Genomic DNA, 20,332 nt, shown 5'->3' on the forward strand with positions numbered 1-20,332 from the left:
TGATGCTTTTTCTAATCACTGGCAGGGCTTGATGAAAAACATGCAACGCTAGGGTCACTCCAGACCTATTTAATCAGAATCTCTGACTGGGGAGCGTAAGAATCTACATGCTAACAGGTTCTTCCAGGCGATTCTGATGCTCCCTAATAGCCAACAGCCTCTGTAGGGAAAAAGGAGGTGAAAGTCATCTTGCATCCCTACAGGTTGGTCCATTCCATTCTAGGCTCTGAGATTTGAGAGATATTAGCAAATCAGTTCTTCAGACGGCCATACTGAGGAGAATGAGATGTGATTTGGTCTTCAATCAAGGACTGCCTGAAAAAAAGAAAAAGAAAAAAAAAAAAAAAAAGGGAATTCCCTGGCGGTCCAGTGGTTAGGACTCCATGCTACCACTGCAGGGGGCCCAGGTTCGATCCCTGGTTGGGGAACTAAGATCCACAAGCTGAGTGGTGCAGCCCAATAAAAGGACTGCCTGGGTTCAAATCCAGACCCCTCCACTCACATGCTCCGTGACCTTGGGCATATTACTTGACCTCTCTGTGCCTCAGTTTCTTTCTCGGTCAGAGTGCCTATAATAATGCCTTCCCTGCAGAATACAGTACCCCAAAACTGTTGCTTCTCCTATTTTATTTTCTTCACAGCACTTAACGTTCACCCATTTGCTTTGGCTTTCATTCATTCAACATTTATTGAGCACCTACTGTGAGCTGGCTACTGCTCTGAGCACTGAGGCCATTCAGAGAGCAAGATAGACAAAAACTCCTGCTGTCTGGCATTTAGAATGGGACTGGTATTCTAAAGGGGAAATAGAAAATAAACAAGACAGGTACTTCCCTGGCGGTCCAGTGGTGAAGACTCTGCGCTTCCAATGCGGGGGGCATGGGTTTGATCCCTGGTTGGGGAACTAAGGTCCCACATGCCGCGCAGCATGGCCAAAAATATAATAATAATAATAAAATGAACAAGATAAAGAAGCGAAATGTGTTGCGTGTTAGCGAGTAGCAAGGGAGGTAGAGAGGATAAAAAAAAAATTGTGTTCATGGCCAGAGGCCTCGCCCAGGGTGTGATATTTGAATACAGACTTGAAGGAGGAGAGAAGAGTCACAAAGATGTCTGCAGGAAGATCATTCCCAACAGAAGGAACAGCAGGTGCTAAGGTCCTTTGGTGGGAACGTGCCAAGTACTATGAAAGATGCTAGAGATGGTGGTGAATAGGATGCAGTCCTATCTGCAAGGTGTTCATATTTTAATCAGAAAAAAATTTAAATAAAAAAGGGACTTCCCTGGCGGTCCAGTGGTTAAGACTCTGTGCTTCCAACGCAGGGGACGCAGGTTCCATCCCTGGTCGGGGAACTAAGATCCCACATGTTGCGTGGTGCAGCCAAAAAAAAAAAAAGTAAATATTTTAATTAGGGAGAAGTAGACCAATGTATATTACACCGCCAGGTGGTAAGAAGGTGAGGGGCTAGATAGAGGGAAGAAGGTGGTCAGGGCAGGCTTCTCTGAGACGGCATTTGAGCGGATGCCTGAAGGAGCAGGTGAAGGAAGCATGTGGGTATTTGGGGGAAATTTATTGACTCTGGCCTGGCCTGTGCTTCTTCCTCCTCCCAGTCCCAGCGAGGGCTCAGGTTTCCAGAGGTTGTCTTTGAATTGCTGGAGGAAGGGGAATTCCGATGGGGGGTGTGGGTCTCAGCTTCTGGCCACCGTCTGCCCCACTCCTCGCTTCAGCTGGCTGCCCTAGCTTTGCGCTGGTGTTGCTGGGCGGAGCTTCAGCTTGAGGGCCTGGGTTCCCCATCAGAGCTCCAGATCTATCTTCAAAGGAGCCGCTGGGCCCTGTGCCTGTGGGCAAAGGAGGGAATGTCACTCTGGAGCCGAGCTAGGGACCCACCTTTCAGCTGCATCCCAGCTGGGCATATCCTGGATCCTGCTGTTGCTGGTGGAGGCTGGCAGCCCACGCTCCTCACTCCTTCCATGGCAAAGAGGGGTTTGAGGATCTTTTCTCTGACTCAGTGGTGGAGCTGGCAGGATCTAGAGTCAGCCCGCCTGAGTTCAGATCCAGACAGGCACTGGCCCAACCGGCTGTGTGACCCTGAGCAGCTCACTTAACTTCTCTGAACCCACATCTCCATAAAAGCAGTTTATAGTAACTCCAGCCTCCTGAGGATTCTGTCTTCCTGCCTGGAAAGTGCTTGAGGAAGGTGGGCCACTCCTTTCGGGAACACTGTGCTTTAGAGCGGTATCTGGGCCTGTGTCTCCCAAGACCATCTCTCTAGCTCCCCAGGAGGGATGTGTACTGGGGATGAAGAAGCGGGGGGGCCCCCACCGCCTGCCAGGCTCTCTCTTTGAAGGATAGCATGGAGGTCCTGGGCCTAATTAATCACTGGGAGGGGCCAGCTAACTGCCCTAGGGAGAAAGTCAGTGTTGACCCTGTTTTCTCAGAAGCCACTGCAATCCTGTCTCTGGCTGGGCCAGGGCTGGGGGCACCGAGGAAAGGCTGGCAAAGGATGAATTGTCTGAGCAGTAGCCACCCTCCCCGGTCCCATCCACCCCCAGCCACAGGAGGCTAATGGGGGAACTGCCACCTTAAGCCTAAAAAGACAACCACCACCAGAAAGAGACATTGAACCGTTTATTGGCCTGGGCCTGGGTCTCAGGCATGAGGGGCATCTGGGGAGCTGTATGAGGGGAGACAAGTCCCCGACTGGCTCCTTGCCCCCCCAGAGATCCCCTCTCCCAGACTTTGCAGTCATGAGAAATCACTTTGAGGCGTGAAGTTTCCTTCCCCCAGGTGAGCTGCACCCCAGCTCTCAAGTGGGGACATAAGCAAGGAATTACAAAGGAGTCTGTGCGGGGACCAGATCCCTCTTTGGTAGCTTCAACACAGACGTGAGGAGACAAAATAGCATCGATTCTGGGGAAACAGGGTGAGCAGAAGGGATCCCAGACATCTCACACACACACACACACACACACACACACACACACACACACACACACAGACACTGACAGACACACATAAATATACATTTGTACCGCAATGTCCCTTCCATCTGTCCACAGAATTTAGCAAAGTCCTTCTGAAGCGGGCAACAGGAGGGCATCCCACAATTGTCCTCGGCACCCCTACCCCCATGCTCCGTTCAATACAACCTGAAAGGAGGCACAGCGGGCTCAAGGCTGCCCTGCCTTATGAGATCTGGTACCTCGGCTGGGTCTGGAGGTGAGAGAGTTTGGGGGTGGTTGTTTTATGGGGGTCTGGGGCCCTGTACCAACAGCTCCCCTAGAACTTTCTCCAATTCCACCCTGCCCCACTGGGAGGCCCACAGCCCTCTTCAGGCCCCCAGACCGGTTTTTCCAGCCCTGGGTGATTCCTCTGTGCCCCAAATAGTGCAATTGGCCAATGAGGTCTGAGAACGGGGGTTAGTTCCCCACCGCCACGTGCTTTCCTGGTATCTCACTCACAAGAGTCAGAAGAAAGGGAAGAAGTTGCCAAAGTGGCAGCTGGTGAAATTTGGGGAAGCTGTGGATTTGAGCCCGGGAACTGTTAGCCAGGGCCGCCCAGAACGGTCAGGGAGGAGGTCTCCAGCCCCTCAGGACAGTGGTTCTAGGGAAGTGGAACCACAAGAGAAGGTGGCAAGGGGGCTAAATTCAGAGAGGGGAGTCAGGCCCAGGGCGGAGGCTCAGACTGCCCCTGCGCTGTGCTCCTCTCGAGCACCTGCCTGCTGTCACCTGGGCTCTTTCCAGGTCTGCCCCCCGCCCGGCCCTCCCCACGATGCAGTTCTGAAGAGGTCACTCCAGCCACCTCGCCGGCCTCCAGGACCCGGCTGCAGTTGTGCCACCCAACTGGTCAGTGCCTCAGTCAGCCAGCCCAGGTGTGAAACATCTTCATCATCACCCAGGTCTGTGGAATGGGGGCATCTTGCTTGGCAGCCCCATGTCTCTGTCCCAGGGCACCCGGTGCCTCTCCATGGAGCCCTCTGCTGTGGTGGCCTGGTTGTCAGCCCACTTGCCCCTCAGACCACCGTGTTGCCCTCCAGATACGTGGGTGATGTGGGCATGTGTGTGCCCCTCTCCAAGGAGCTGGAGCTGCGGAGAGGCAGGAGGCGGTGGCCCGGGGTCCCGTCCCGCCCCCCTTGCACCCCTGCTGCCCGCCGCCAGCACTGCAGCGGCCGTAATACCTCCCGCCTCAGGTCCCGGCTGCGCCATGTGTAGATGACAGGGTTGAGCAGTGAGTTGAGGGTGGCAAAGGCAAAGAAGTAATGGGCCTGGTAGAGGACAGGGCAGGCCCGGACAGGACAGGCATAGTCCAGGAGGAGGATGCTAAAGGCGGGCAGCCAGCAGAAGATGAAGACGCCCAGCACGATGGTGACCGTCTTGAGCAGGGCCAGTGTCTGCGGACCAGCCACATCGGCCTGGCTGGAGCGGACCACACAGTAGATGCGGATGTACAGGGCTACGATGGCTGACAAGATGACCGAGAAGATGGTCACCACGCAGAGGACGTAGGGCTTGGCGTAGAGCGGCAGGACGGTGGAGCAGGCCTCCAGGTGGCCCAGGCAGTTCCAGCCAAGGATGGGCAGGCCGCCGAGAACCAGCGAGATGAGCCACGAGGCCGCGATGAGCAGCAGCATACGGCAGCTCTTGTCGCTGCCGTAGAGCTTGACCTTGGCGATGGCCACGTGCCGCTCGATGGCGATGGCCAGGAGGCTGAAGACAGAGGCGGAGAGCGTGATGAAAGCAGAGCCCTCACGGGCGAACCACTGCACGGGTGTCAGCCCCAGTGTGACAGAGCCCGAGAGCAAAGTATTGGCTATGAAGGCCACGCCCGCCAGCAGGTCTGAGGCAGCCAGATTGCCCAGGAACAGGTACATGGCCGAGTGGAACTTGCTGTTGCGGGCGACCGCGATGAGCACCAGCAGGTTTTCCACCACGATGGCGCAACAGAGGATGACGATGAGGGCTGAGGCCACCTGGCGGGAGGGCGTCTCCGTCGTGTCCAGATTCTCCTTGGTGTAATTATAGTGTTCCTTGACCTTGCTGGGGCTTAGGTACTCGGAGTACACGTTGCCCATGGTGGGGCTTAGTAGCCGGCTGGGGCCATGGGGCTGTCAGAGCTGCAGAGAGAAAAGACAGACAGACAGGTCAGTGCCGTGGCTGCTGCCTGGGCTGACTCTGGACGGCTGTGGTTCAAGTCCCAACTCTGTCACGTGAAGTCAGAATTATCATCATCTCTGCTTTACAAATGGGAAACCGGAGAGCTCAATTCACTTTCCCAAAGCCTCAGAGCTAGTCAGTGGCAAGAGCCTCAGAGACCCACTCCAAAGCCTCTATAACCTCTAGGATACAGTGTCCTTCAAAGGAACAGAAGCTCCCCCAAAGGGCATGAAAGACACAAAATGGACTTCCGGAAGCCTGACCCACCTACCCAGAGAGGGAGTCTTAGCCAGGACCTGGAGGGATTGTCTCATTTCTTAATTAATTAATTTATTTTTGCTGTGTTGGGTCTTCGTTTCTGTGCGAGGGCTTTCTCTAGTTGTGGTAAGCGGGGGCCACTCTTCATCGCGGTGCACGGGCCTCTCACTATCGCGGCCTCTCTTGTTGCGGAGCACAGGCTCCAGACGTGCAGGCTCAGTAGTTGTGGCTCACAGGCCTAGTTGCTCCACGGCATGTGGGATCCTCCCAGACCAGGGCTCGAACCCGTGTCCCCTGCATTAGCAGGCAGATTCTCAACCACTGCGCCACCAGGGAAGCCCGGATTGTCTCATTTCTTGAAAACACTGGAGCCTCGGGCGTCATGCCACCTGCCAACCTGGGTCAGTGAGATGCTCTCGCTGATAGCACCATCCACCCACTGCCCTGGATTTCAGGCTGGGTCTAAGCCTAGAGGCCATACGTGTTCCCAAGATAAGGTCTTGGGGAGACACCTGAGGTTTGAGCATCACAGAGGTCATGTCATTTTCAAGGACTCAGACCCTGCAGGCAATCCAAGGTTCAACTCTGCTCCACCTCTGACACGCTGTGGGATATTGTGCCAAGTCACTCAACGCTTGACCTCTAAGTCTCAATGGCCTCATCTGGGCAGTGGGGAGAAGAAAGCCCACTTCAGAGGGGTGATGGGAAAATCCTGTTGAACGATACACGAGGCACCCTTAGCATACAGCAGGCACTCAATAAATATTAGCTAATATTATTAGCTTCCCTCTTCCTGCCACACCCACAGCTAGGGACTAGGTGCTCTCCTCCCAATCTTTTGGTAAGGGATGTTGAGCGAGCCAACCAGGCAAGATTCCCAACAGCCTGATCTCATCAGCACCATCTAGGCCTGCCCTGGGACAGAGGGTCCTAGCATGGTGGGCAGGGCGCTGGCACCCCCCTCCCCAGCCAAGATGAAATCCAGATGTGAGGCCCTTGAAAGAAACAGGGTTGAGTCCCAGCTCCCCAGTCACATCCGGTGCAGGGAGGCTGGGAGGGGGTGATGGGATGGGGGAGCCACAGGAGACCCGTCTGGGAGGTCCTGGCTGGGAGGATGGGGCAGCTGTGCGAAGCCATGTGAGTGGTGAGGGGGCGTGAAGCCCTGCGGGGAGGGGGGAACGGTATTCACTTTCATGAAAGCCTGAGTCACCCCTCTCTCAAGGAAAACTGAGCCGTGGGGGGAAGGGGCGGGAAGATGCTTGTGGGCAGAGAGGGTGAGAGGCTGACTTCATGGCCTCCCCCCAGCTTGGTAGTTGGGGGGCGGGGTCTCAGAGGAGCTGGTGCAGTGACTGCCTTTCACGAGGGGCACAGGGGAGCCAGGAGGAAGCTCCAGACCAGCCTTTAGTTCAATGCGGGGGGGGGGCCGTGGGAAGAGACCTCCCCAGGTCCCTGGAAACACGCCTAGCAAGGACCACGTGCACGCCAGGCGTGCCAGGAGCACCGTTCCAGAAAAGGCTGGTTAGGCCGGTTCCCAGTGAGCCTGGGAGTGATGAGGGGCTTCCGGGGTCGTCCAGCCATCTCAGTCCCGCACACCCCCTCAGAGGGGGTGCCCTGGCTCCTGGCCCGATAGAGACAGCTGCTCCCCCTGGGCGAAGGGACATCCGTCCTAGTTTGGGAACAGAGAAGGGCTTGTGCACATCCCCAGGGACTGTCGCCCCGCCCAGATCGCCACACAGAGGCTCCTTGTTCCCCTGCCGGACGAGCCCCGGTCGCCCCGATGCCCTCTGCCCATTGCAGCCGGCTTGGCCCAGGTCTGGGCCTTACCAGACCGGCCGTCGGGCCAGAAACAGCCCGCGCCCTGATTGGCTCATTTTCAATTCCAGGGCATTGAGCAATTCGCCTATTGGCCTGAGCTTTCCATCCTCGACATTCGATTGGCCCAGTTGGGGGCGCTCTATGGCTAGCACTACTGATCTGGTCCTTTACAGGCGGTTGGAGCTCACTTCTTTCCAGGACATTATTAAGACTGTGTGGATGTCCCCGGGGAGAGTTTGAACCACGGCCTGACCGCTGGGTCACCCCGACCAGACGCCCCCAGGCTGCCCTGGCCTACTGCCCCTCCTGGGGATCATAATTGAGAATCAAGGACCCATCGCAGGTCTGGGAAGCACACTTGCTGGTGGGCTAGAAGCCCAGGGTGTGTCCCAAGGCCGCCCCCTCTGCCGCTGCTCAGACCCCTCTCTTGTCTGGCAGCCAAGAGAAAGATTTATGGCCGCTTCCTAGGGAAATAAGAAATGGTTTCAGGACTTCCCTGGTGGCGCAGTGGTTAAGAATCCGCCTGCCAATGCAGGGGACACAGGTTTGAGCCCTGGTCCAGGAAGATCCCACATGCTGTGGAGCGACTAAGCCCGTGCGCCACAACTACTGAGCCTGCGCTCTAGAACCCGCGAGCCACAACTACTGAGCCCGTGTGCCACAACTACTGAAGCCCGTGTGCCTAGAGCCCGTGCTCCCCAACAAGAGAAGCCACCACAATGAGAAGCCTGCGCACCGCAACGAAGAGTAGCCCCGCTCGTCGCAACTAGAGAAAGCCCGCGCGCAGCAACAAAGACCCAATGCAGCCAAAAATTAAATAAATAAGTAAATTTATAAAAAAAAAAAGAAAGAAAGGAATGGTTTCAGCCCTCGTACCCCAGGGACTGACCAAAATGTCTGTCTTCTTCCCTGAGGGGAAGATCCTCACTTTGGGCAGCCTCAGGAGGGGTGGCTCATTAGAGAAGGGGAATCTGAGGCCCACAATGCCTCCGTCTTCTCCACTAGGACCTTGCTTAAGGCAGGTTCATGCTTCCCAGAAAGAGGAAGCAGGGTCTGGAGGTTGGGGCTGGCACAGTCACCCCCAGGCCTTTCCTGCTTCCCCTCCCTGTGTCAGGCTCCCAGGCCTGGCTAACATAGGGCCTGACTCCCTCCCAGAAGATGTCCCTGGGCTCAGCACTGGGGAATGGCCAGGCCTGAAATGGAGCAAGGGGGACAAGTGACAGGGTTTGGAGGGAAGGGAAGCTAGACAGACCAAGACTGTTCAGAGGGAGATTAGGAGAGTAGAAGGCAAGAGGAAGCCTCAGTGGCTTCCAGGAGCCCCTCCCCCAAGTTCCATGGAGGCAGACCCTGTGGTTACTGTTCCCCTGGGCACTCACTGGTCCCATGCCCCATGCCCTAGGGCAGCCCCCTAGGCTTGGTTTCCCCTCAGTTGCCCTCTACACTGCCAGTCTCCATGCAGCATCCAGGGGGAGCTTTTAAATTTATAGCTCCAATATGTCACTCCTCAGCTCCAGATTCTTCCATGGCTCCCCACTACCTAAAATGGTCTGGCCCCTGCCCACCTCGCCTCCTCCCACTCTCCCCCAGGGTCAGTCCACTGCAACCACACTGGCCTCTGACGTGTCAGCCCCGTTCTTACCTCAGAGCTTTTGCCTCTGCTGTTTCTCCACCTGACATGGCCTTCCCACAAAGCCCATCTTTCAGGTTTCTGTTTGGTGGCCTCCTCTAACCACCAGGCTATCCTAGCCGCCTCCCCGAGGCCCTTTCTACCTCAGCATCTTTTTATTATATTCACAGCACTTGCCAATTTCAGCAATAATGATTGTATTTCTTGTTTTCTGTCTGTTTCCAGGGTAGAATGTGTGTCAGAGGACAGCAACGAAGTCTGTTTTCACTCCCTGGAATCATGCCTGGCATACAGAAAGCGCTCAGAAAACATGTAGGATGGATGGATGGATGGATGGATGGATGGATGGGTGGGTGGATGGATGACCAAACGAACGAGGCCCCAGTGGGTCCCCGAGGGCGGAGGCTCCTAAACTCAGCCCAGGCCCAAACAACAGCAAGGGAGGCTGGAGACGCCCCTGGTCCGCTGGGAGGCCATCCCCACCAGGCGAAGCCCAGATGGGCGTCTCCGTGGAGACGGCGCCACGACCCGCCCCCGCCCTCAGGCTGCAGTCTCGGCCTCCTTATCTGGCGGTGGAATGCACGGTATCCACACTCGCTGCCTCTGGGGCCGCGCCTCCTCTCTCCCGCGACAGCCACACGCGGGTGACCCACACATCTCCAAGTGGGGGTGGGGGGCTCCTCTGCGTCCAGCCAGGGGCCCAGCCTCGATATTCCCAGAGGACTGGGGAGAGGTGGGGACAGATCCCAGCAGCAGCTGCACCGCGAATGCCGCACGCGTGTCGCACCACGCGGGGGACCGTGGGCTCAGCGCGTGGCGCCCGGAGCGTCCGATTAGGGCACAGTCGGGAGAGGGGATGGAAATCCCCGGGTGAGTCAACTCGTGCCAGAGGAGTGGGCGAGGTTCCCACGCTTGGCTGGGCCCGGAACCACGCGGGGTCCGCGCCACGGGTGCCTTCACCCACGCCCCATCCCCGGGTCCCAGGGGAAAGAAGAGACGCCGGAGCCACGCAGTCAGGTTCACTTTCCTTCCAGAACAAAGCCACGACCCCGCGGGGGGACTGGAAGAGACGAACTACTCGGGGAAACTGAGGCAGAGGACCAGATGTGGAGGTGGGCAACTGCCTTCCTCTGGGGCCCCGCCCCTTGGCCTGGAGGTACTGCGGCGCGCGGCACCTTTCGCCTTCGCCCAGCCGGAGTCAGCAAAGAGGGGAGTCCTCCCCTCCCCCATACACACTCCCCAAACCCCCGGTCCGGGGGCACGCCATCCAGCCTCCCAGTCTCCGGCCGAAAGCGCTCGGATTCCGCCTTCTCCTCGGGGCCAACTTCCTGCCGCTGGAGAAGGCGGGAGCTCAGTCTGGGGGGTCGCGGCTGAGGTAGTGGGGCCTCCTGGGGTCGTGGAGAGGGCGCACGATGACCACTCTCTCGGTGCAGCAGGAGCACGGGCGGCGCGTGCGCGCCCGCGACGCCCCCGACCCCTGGCCGGCGCCCCTAGCTCCGATCCCGCGACCTCCGGGGACCAGGGCCCGCCCTTTCTGCTTCCCCCTCGCCACGCACGCTCACCTGGCTAGGCCGACCCGGGTCCTTGCCCTGGCCGGAGGGGCTTTGGCGTCTGCGTCCCCGGGACGGCCGCGGCTAGGGCTGGGACTGCCCGCCGGGCTCCTCTGCGTCCCGGGGCTGGGGACCGGGGACGTAGGGGGACCAGGAGAGGCGCCGCCTCGGCCCCCACTTGCCCCGCCCTATCTCCGCCTCCTTTCCGGCGGCAGCAGCAATGAATTCCAGATGTGGCCTGCCCAGCGGGGCGCGCGCGAGGGCGGGCGGGGAGGAGGCGGGTGGGGAGGAGGCGCGCGGGGTCCCTTTGTCCGCACCCCCACCTCCAGCCCTGCCCCTCCCAGCCCCCACCCGTGAGAAGCGGTCGGCGCATGACGTCACGCAGCCCCGTGCTGTCCAGTCGGTCCTGGCCAGGTGACCTCAACCTGAAACGACTGTCTTGGATTGCAGATGTACTCTTGGCCCATCCCTAGGAGCCTGGAATTGGAGGAGCACATGGAATCCCCTTTATTTACTCAGCGAGGAGCCACGAAGCACCTACTAAGTGTCAACACAACAAATAGGCATTGAGTGCCCACTGTGTATTCATCCAACAAATAAGCAAGTTCCTACTATGTGCCAGGCCCTGCCTCAAAGAATGGATTGGTTTTTGCCTTGATAAGGCCCCAGAATTCAGGCGCTGGCCCCTCTGCCGTAGAAGACTGGGCGCACCCAGAAGCTTCCATTGCCTCTGTCAGTTGATTGCGCTCGCTGTGGTTGACCAGCAGGCCCAGGCTGACTGCCTTTCAAGTTTTGAGGCCCAATCTTCTATCCACTTCTTTTTTTTTTTTTTTTTTTTTTGCCGTGGCACGAGGGATCTTAGTTCCCCGACTGGGATGGAAACCGTGCCCCCTGCAATGGAAGCGTGGAGTCTTAACCACTGGACCACCAGGGAAGTCCTATCCAGTTCTTTAGTTTCCCTCTTTTCCTCATTCAGCTTTTCCTGGGCATATCTGGGTGCCTGGCTGCAGAGATGAAGCACACCTTCATTTACTGACGCGTGTGTGTGAAATCAGTGACTAGACAACACATCCCTCACTCCTTCAACAAATGTTTTTGGTGTGCCTGCTGGGCACAGCGGTGAACAGAACAGGAAAAAAAGCCCTTGCCTTCATGGAACTCATGTTCAGGAGGGTACTATTTGTGAAGATGAATACATAATCTGCTTATATGTTTACTTACTTATATGTTTACTTACCACATACAGTAAGCACCTGCTATGTGCCAGATACCATACTAAAAGGCTGGAGATAGATCAGGAAACAAAACAGATAAAACTCCCTGTTCCAATGGAGTTGATGTTCTACTGTATGTGCTCAGAATATTGCAAGAAGAAACTGATAAATTTCCTGGGCGAGGAACTGAAAGATAGGGGACAGGGGACAGGAGGGAGGTAGCTTTCACTCTGTGAATGCTTTTGTACCTTTTGACTTTTGTAACATGTGCCCTATTCCAACAATAAATTAAATTGAAAGGTAGACTGCTTGATACCCAGACAGTGCAAGAAAAAGGAGGGAGAGGGTATTATCTATCTTCTATCTTTTTTTTTTTTTTTTTTTTTTTGCGGCACCACGTGGCTTGTGGGATCTTAGTTCCCAAACCAGGGATTGAACCTGAGCCCTCAGCAGTGAAAGCGTGGAGTCCTAACCACTGGACCACCAGGGAATTCCCTATATGTATATGATACTTCAGTGAAGAGTGTTGAAAAGCAAAATGACAAAAAAGTGTATCTGCACTGCCATGTTCATTGCAGCATTATTCACAATAGCCAAGGTATGGAACCTAAGTGTCTGTCAACAGATAAATGGATGAAGATGTGAGATTATATATATATATATATATACACATATACACACACACACAATGAAATATTTTTCAGCCATGAGAAAGGAAGTCCTGTCATTTTCAACAACATGGATGAAACCTGAGGGCCTTATGCTAAGTGAAAAGAGCCAGACAGAGAAAAACAAATACCACATGGTATCACTTTTATGTGGAATTAAAAAAGAAAAAGTCAAACTTACAGAAACAGAGAGTAGGAAAAGTGGTTGCTGGGGCTGTGGTGGGTGGGGAAATAGGGAGAGATTAGTAAAAGGGTGCAAACTTTCAGTTATAATAAGGTCTGGGGATCTAATTTACAGCATGGTGACTACAGTTGGTAATACTGTATCAAACAATTGGAACTTCTGAGAGAGTAGAACTTAAATGCTCTCACATCCACAATAAAAAGATAAATATGTGAGGTGAAGGATGTGTTCATTAACTAGATGGGGGGGGACTCCTTTCACAATGTATACATATATCCAATCACCTGGATGTACACTTTAAGTATCTTACAATTTTACATGTCAGGGATACCTCAGAAAAGCTGAAAATTTAAAAAAAAAATTGTGGATGCTTAAATCCCAGACAATGCAACCCATTTCAAAAAAAGGGAGAAGTTCAGCACACTCTTTTGTATGCATATTACACTCCATAGGCAGTGCTGAACAGCAAAACTTTGGAAAAGGAAATTAAAGTTGATCCGTTTATGCCTATTAAAAAGTAAAATTGGAGTAGTCTTGATACGAAACTGTGTTCAACATGTTAAGATGAAAAAAGCGCAATGTAAACCAGTTGCTTGCTTGCCTGCCTGCATTTCTGGGTATATTTATAAGGGCTGTATAAATACACACACATTTGCCTGTGGACCTACAGGCCGTCTCCAGGAGAAGGGCACAAGACACCGTCACAGCGGTTACCCCCAGGGAGGGGGACAGTGGGGGCGGCAGGGGAACAGGTGAGAGGGGACCAGACTTTTCATGGTGTACCCTGGGGGTAGCGGGGGGGGACTGTTTGAAATTTTTAGCTCATATTACCAATTCAAAAAATTTACAAAGACATGAAAAATCAAATTGAAGGTAACAAATCACCAGACTTCTAATGTAAAATTGTTCCTGTAATAATAATAATAACAAATAGTATCAATAATATAAATAACCAATAACATTGCTAATAAACATCTATGCTATTATTCAACGTGTCGCTATGAAATAAATTTGTATTAAGAGTAAACATATTGGGGGCTTCCCTGGTGGTGCAGTGGTTGAGAGTCCGCCTGCCGATGCAGGGGACACGGGTTCGTGCCCCGGTCCGGGAGGATCCCACATGCCGCGGAGCGGCTGGGCCCGTGAGCCAATGGCCGCTGAGCCTGCGCGTCCGGAGCCTGTGCTCCGCAACGGGAGAGGCCACAACAGTGAGAGGCCCACGTACCGTGGGTGTAAAAAAAAAAAAAAAAAAAAAAAGGATAAACATATTTAAGTTATGAATAAGGAAATGAATATTAAGAATCAATATATTAATGTTACATACAGGTAGACAGCATATATATTTATATAATGCAACATAGAATGCTCTGTGCCAGCTCTGGTGATACCTCCTTGGTTTCTGCCAACCAAAACTGACAGTCCGTTGGAGGAGACCGAAGAAACCAGACCGTTCTAACACAGGGTAGCAGGGCTTTGATGGGAAGATAAGAAAAGCCAGAGAGTGAATTCACTCCTTTTCCTGAGCCAGATTTCAGTGTCCACTCAGCTCCGGGCCAGATCTTGGGGTCCACTCAGACCATAGCACAACCTTACCGAATCCTCTGCCCAAATGAAGTGCAGCTGTACAACCTCTAGAAACCAGGTGTTCAACCCACAGAGGACAAAGTACTAAAAAAACTGGGTCCTCTCCTCGCCAGAGAGCTATCAGAGCGGAAATCTAAGCCCTCTGTGAGGATCTGAGAGCTGGGGAGGAAGTGCAACACCCCCCCCCCAGCTTGCCTTGGCTGGCTCAGCAGTTTGCTATCCCCTCAGGGACCTGTGGGTGGGGGGGGGTACTGTCAAGGCTGCAGACATATCCGGCCGTCTGTTAGGGGGACCATGGCTCCTAGACAAAGGTGATGTCCCCAGGGATACACAGATACACCAGCAAGCTACTTCTGCCTCCCCCCCTCACCTCCCACTTCTGGGGTAACATGACGTCTCCACTGGGTCAGCTGAGGGAAGAGGCTAGAGAATTGGGAAACACTGGCATAGACGCCCTGATGGTCCAGGGGGTCAAAGGGGAAAGGTGAACCCTCCCTAGGGGGGATCCCTGAGTAAGAGAACAGCAGAAGAGGAAGGAAATGGGGCCCTTGCCTTGGGGAGCTCCCAAGCAGGGGAAAAAGAAGAAAAGGAAGAGGCTTGGAGCAGCCTCCACTAATTATAGGGCCACTGACAATAGTGGCTTACACTCACACGGACAGACTGTGCTGGGTGCGGCTCTGTGAATCCTCCAACCCTAGGAGGTGGGTATTATGACTATCATCATCATCCCATTTTTTTAAATAGACTTTATTTTTTAGAACCGTTTCAGGATGACAGCAAAACTGAGCAGAGCTAATTCCCTGCTGGTCCAGTGGTTAGGATCCCATGCTTCCACTGCAGGGGGCACAGGTTCAATCCCTGGTCGGGGAACTAAGATCCTGCATGCCGCGTGGCATGGCCAAAGAAAGAAAACGAAAAAGAAAAGAAAAGCAAACAAACAAAAAAAAAACCCAAAAACAAAATTGAGCAGAAAGTACAGAGATGTCACATATCTCCCTTGCCCCACACACACATAGCCTCCCCACCATCAACAGCCCCTACCAGAGTGGCACATTTGTTACTTTCGTTTTTTTAAATATATTTATTTCTTTATTTACTTATTGGCTGCATTGGGTCTTCGTTGCTGCACGCGGGCTTTCTCTAGTTGCAGTGAGCGGGGGCCACTCTTCTTTGCAGTGCGCGGGCTTCTCATTGTCGTGGCTTCTCTTGTTGCGGAGCACGGGCTCTAGGCGCGCAGGCTTCAGTGGTTGTGGCGCTCGGGCTTAGTTGCTCCGCGGCACGTGGGATCTTCCCAGACCAGGGCTCGAACCCATGTCCCCTTCATTGGCAGGCGGATTCTTAACCAGTGCGCCACCCGGGAAGCCCACATTTGTTACTATTGCTGAACCTACACGGACACGTTGATATCACCCCAAGTCCATGGCTTACATGAGGGTTCACTCTTGGTGTTGTACAGTCTGTGGGTTTGGACAAATGTATAATGACACATATCTACCATTATATCAATAGTATCATACAGAATAGCTTCGCTGGCCCAGAAAGCCTCTGTGCTCTGCCTATCCATTACCGCCCCGACCCGTCCTTAATCATCGGCAGTCATTGATCTTTTTCTGTCCCCATAGTTTTGCCTTTTCCTCACCCCATTTTAAAGATGAGGAAAGTGAGGCACACAGTCGTGGTAGGATTTGAACTAGAGCTCTCTGTCCTCTTTTTCATCCCAAGTCCCAGACCCATTCCTGCCCGTCCCCATTCCTCCCCCATTGATTTGGAATAGAAGGGCGGTGGTTATCACTGAGGACCACGTCGGTCACTGGTGACATGCAGAATGTTCTTCTCTGTAGTCCAGAGGTGAAGGAAACCCTCTGACCTCTGATCCCACCCCACCCCAAACTTTGTGAACTCCCCCCAGTTGATGAGGTCTGGGACTGTCCTCCATCCGCTCTGGGCCTCCACTCTCCCCCCATCCCCAGCTCTCAGGTTTTGGCAGGAGGAACTGCACAAGGAGAAGTGTCTGAGACAGGTCCCAACTTTCTCAACATCACCCCAGGGCTGGGGGAGGGGCCCAGCTGCAGAGAAGCTTTCCAGATGCTGATCTTGGCAGGCAGCGGAGCTGCAGCGGCCTTGTTTCGTCCATCCATGGGCTTGAGGTCCACTTTCAGCTCAGGAATGGGGTGGGGAGGCTGCCGGTGGAGGCCAGTCCCTGCCATGTCTGCACCAGATGCAGTTTTAGCCCATTGAGCCTGGGAAGGGTGGGCTGTCTCTTCCAGATGAGGCAGACGTACATAGTTAGGGGAGAGGGGAATCCCAAAGGCCCACTTCAGCCCCCCTCCAGCATAATAATAACAGCTGACCCATATATCATGTGCCAGTTACTGTCCTAAGCTCTTTGCAAACCCATCAAAAGCTCACAACAGCTCCTTTAACTAAGGGATGAATAGACACACTGCAGTTTATCTTCACATGGAAGACCACTCAGGCATATAATATTTGAAACCTCGAGTTCTGAAAGGAACAAGCGATATAGAACAACATGGATGAATCTCACATGTATTATGATGAGGGAAAGAAGGCAGACACAGAAGACTATATACTATATGAGTCCATTTCTATGCCATTCTAGAAAAGGCAAACTGTAGGGACAGTGAGCAACCAATGACTCGTAGGGCCTGAGGGTGGAGGGAGGAGTTGACTACAAAAAGGCGTGGGGGAATTTTTTGGTGATGGAACAACTCTATATCTTGATGGTGGCGGCGTTTATATGACTGTATATGTGTGTGTAAACTTGTGGAACTGTACACTGAAAAGGGGAGACTTTATTTGTTTTAAATTGTATCTTAAACAGAAACCCCTCACAACTGCCTTACATCAGTAAAAGTCCACTTAGGAAAACAGACATATCTCAAACAGAGGGGCTTTAATACAGGGGTTGGTGACCTAGATGAGAAACCAAAGCATGGTGGGGGTGAGATAACTTGCAAATTAACAAATAGGGAGGCCGTGTCCAGTGGGAGATGCTGTCAGAAGCAGATGAGGGGAACTACCCTGGCTTCTCCCATCTTCTCACCCTCCAATCTACCCTCAGTGCCTGCCTTTGGCTAAATCTGGGCACAGATGGCAGGGGACAAGGGGGCTATCCTGTGTAGGGGTCAGCCCTTAGCCATGGGGCAGGGACAGAGCAGGGAATGGGTGACCTGAGTGTACACAGGTGCAAGGCTGACACAAAACATGAGGAAGGGATGATTATACCCCCATTTTACAGAGGGGGAAACTGAGGCCCAGACAGCCCATGTGCCCTACCCAGGGGTTCAAGCCCTGAGGGGGTCTGAGTCTCTGCCAAAACCCAGGGGGCTGTCCCTGCGCCTTTTTTTCTGCTCCACGCACCTGCTTTGATGCTGAACTGAAGGGAATGGAAACATCTACGCAAATCAGGCCCGTCCCTAGGGGTTGGGGGAGAATGCCTCAATGGGGATCCCTCCTCCTCCTCACACGCTTAGCAGTTACCCACAAACTGAGTTGCAAACAAACACACAGCAGATGTTTTGGGAGTTGATGGGGATGTACTTTAAACAGCTCCCCCAAAGAGGTCAGACCGCCCCCCTATCAATCCTGCACTCATACCCTGCATCTTCTATCTGAAGGTTGCCCCCCAATATTCCAGCCTTGACTCTGGCCTTTGTGAAAACCCTGGCACAGTGATGGGGGGCTAGGAATGGCCAGGTGTTGAGGGGCCCTCCAGCTTCCAATATATGCTCCCTAAATTGCTATCATGCCCGTGGCCAGCAAAGACCCTCTCTGGGCTGCAAGGCTGATGCTGGCCCATTGGGGACAGAGGTCACCTACAACTGAGCCTTTGATCCACAGGAATGGGCTGGACACCTCGACCTTTGACTCCACCCAGGCTTGGGCCAAAACGGTCAAACTTTGAGCCTCGCAGTGTGAAGGTCTCGAGGTCATTACCTCCCTTTCATTAAGGCTCACAATCAATAACACCAGTGGGGGAACCGTGTGCAAACTGCTTTCTCTACATTCCATTTGTTCAATTACTATGTATTGAGAACCTTCTGGGTGCCTGGCACCCTTCTCCTTCTTAGCATGGGGGCCCAGCAGTGAAAGAAACAAAGACCTCTATCCTCCAGGAGCTGATGTTCTAGTGGAGGAGACAGACAAGAAGCAGGATAAATAAGAACATGATGTCATCTCTTAGAATGTGGTGTGAGTTCTGGAAACAATGATACTGAGAAGGCAGATTAGATATGTGGGGTAGGAAAGGACTGTGATTTTTAGACCCAGTGTCACCTGAGAAGGTGACATTTGAGTAAAGACCTGAAGGAGATGAGGGAGTGAACCATGCAGATATTTAGGGGAGAGTGGTCCACGTACAAGGGACAGCCAGTGCAAAGGCCCTGAGGCTGGTGTGAGATTGACAGGTTCTGGTGAGAAGACCAGTATGGCGGAAACCACAGGGAGATAGAGGGGGACAGTGAGAGGAAGTGAGGACAGGTCCTGCAGGGCACTGTGGGCTGCAGTGAGGATTTCGGCTTTTTTTCTAAGGACTTTGGCTTTTGCTGTAGGAGGCATGGAGGGTTCTGAGCAGAGAAGGGACGGATCTGACTCAAGTATTTACAGGCTCCCTTTGTGGGGGTGGGGGAAAACACTGTGGGAACTGAGGATGGAAGGAAAGAGAACTCATCCTCCACACAGCTCAGTAGGGGAGAGTTTGTGTGTGTCCCACCTACCAATTAGGGCCAAACTCTGAAAGTGCTAACCACTGGCCCAGGGACACCCAACCAATTAGCAGCAGCCCCTGGATCTGAACCTGTCTATGTGACTCCAGTGCCATTGGGTAAATAATCATTCATTGGGTACCTTATGTACCTGTGACCTCAGGGGGTTACAGATCTTGAGACCCAAGAGACAGAGAGGGGGGCTCTGTTTCTGGTAATACCCCTGCATTAGGATGATGAACAAAGGAATTCACTCAAGAAACATGTATTGAGCGCCCACTGTGTTACAGGCACTATGCTGGCTGCAGGGAACAAGACAGAGCAAAATTTCTGCCAAGAGGGGGAGGCAAAATTTCTCCTCTAGTAGGGGAGACAGACAAAAAGCATTAAAAAAAACCCCAGGAGGGACTTCCCTGGTGGTCCAGTGGTTAAGAATCTGCCTTCCAACGCCTGCCTTGGATCCCCGGTCGGGGAACTAAGAGCCCAAATGCCGCGGGGCAACTAAGCCCGCATGCCGCAACTACTGAGACCCCACGCTCTAGAGCCCACGCGCCACAACTAGAGAGAAGCTCGAGTGCCACAACTAGAGAAGCCCACACGCCACAACCAAGACCCGATGCATCCAAATAAATAAATAAACAAATATTTTTTAAAAGATAAAGATCCTTAAAAAAACCCCCAGGAAATTATATAGGATGTTAAAAGATAAGTACTGATGGGAAAAAATAGGGTGGGATAAGGCAGTCAGAAGGGCCAAGGGTGGGGATTGCAATTTGAAATAGGGTGGTCAGGACAGGCTTCTCGGAGGAGGTGACATTTGAGCAAAGAATTGGAGGTGAGGGATCAAGCCATGTGTAGCTCTGGGAAAAGTATGATCCAGGCAGAAGGAACAACAGTACTAAAGGCCCTGAGGTGGGTTCAACATAAATGACTGAGTCAATGAACTAAGCTTGTGGCCATCAGGAAAGTCCAGCCACCCCTTCCCCCAGTCCCCACTTCTGGCTTTTGCAACTGCTGTTTCCTCAGCCTGGATCACATTTTTTCCTTTGGACAAACTCCTGATGGACCCTCAAGCCTTAGCTCTCCGGTTGCAGCTTCAGAAAAGTTGCCTCTGAGACCCCCGCCGCCACAGATTAGCAGTTCTTCCCCTGTGCTCCCACAGACCCTGTAGACCTCCCCTCCCCCATTCTGATCTTTCAACCTTCTGCACTGGGCTGTGAGTATCTCAAGCGTGTCTGCGGATTTACCCCAGCAGTACACAGTAGGTGCCCAACAAATCATTAAGCAGCTAAGTGCTGTTCCATCTTTCACCACATAAAATCTAAATTCTCTTGCACAGGACAGACATGTAAATCTGTCTGTAAAATAATAAACTGGTTCTGGGAGAAGACACACAGCTGGTTGTGGTGGTGGCTTCTGGGAAGGGAAAGAGGTGGGTGGGGGCAGGGCAGGGAACAGAGGGTGGAGACAGACTTTTCACTCTAGTTTTCTTTTTGTAGTTTTTGGACTTTTCTTTACGAGGTGTGTGAATTACTTATGCAAACATAAGATGAA

At 53.3% G+C, this 20,332-nt stretch overlaps 1 protein-coding gene across 1 annotated transcript; it reads right to left on the reverse strand.

Annotated features, from left to right (window-relative positions):
* Positions 1 to 2,616: 2,616 nt before the first annotated feature.
* Positions 2,617 to 10,618, reverse strand: S1PR2 (sphingosine-1-phosphate receptor 2). Its single transcript, XM_032629051.1, has 2 exons — positions 10,417 to 10,618; positions 2,617 to 5,114 (listed from the first exon to the last, which is right to left on the reverse strand). The coding sequence occupies exon 2, from the start codon at positions 5,070 to 5,072 to the stop codon at positions 4,014 to 4,016; it is 1,059 nt and encodes a 352-aa protein (XP_032484942.1). The 5' UTR covers positions 5,073 to 5,114; positions 10,417 to 10,618; the 3' UTR covers positions 2,617 to 4,013.
* Positions 10,619 to 20,332: the final 9,714 nt, after the last annotated feature.

The sequence above is a fragment of the Phocoena sinus genome, chromosome 3 (assembly GCF_008692025.1).
Source record: "Phocoena sinus isolate mPhoSin1 chromosome 3, mPhoSin1.pri, whole genome shotgun sequence".
NCBI classification, from domain to species: Eukaryota; Metazoa; Chordata; class Mammalia; order Artiodactyla; family Phocoenidae; genus Phocoena; species Phocoena sinus.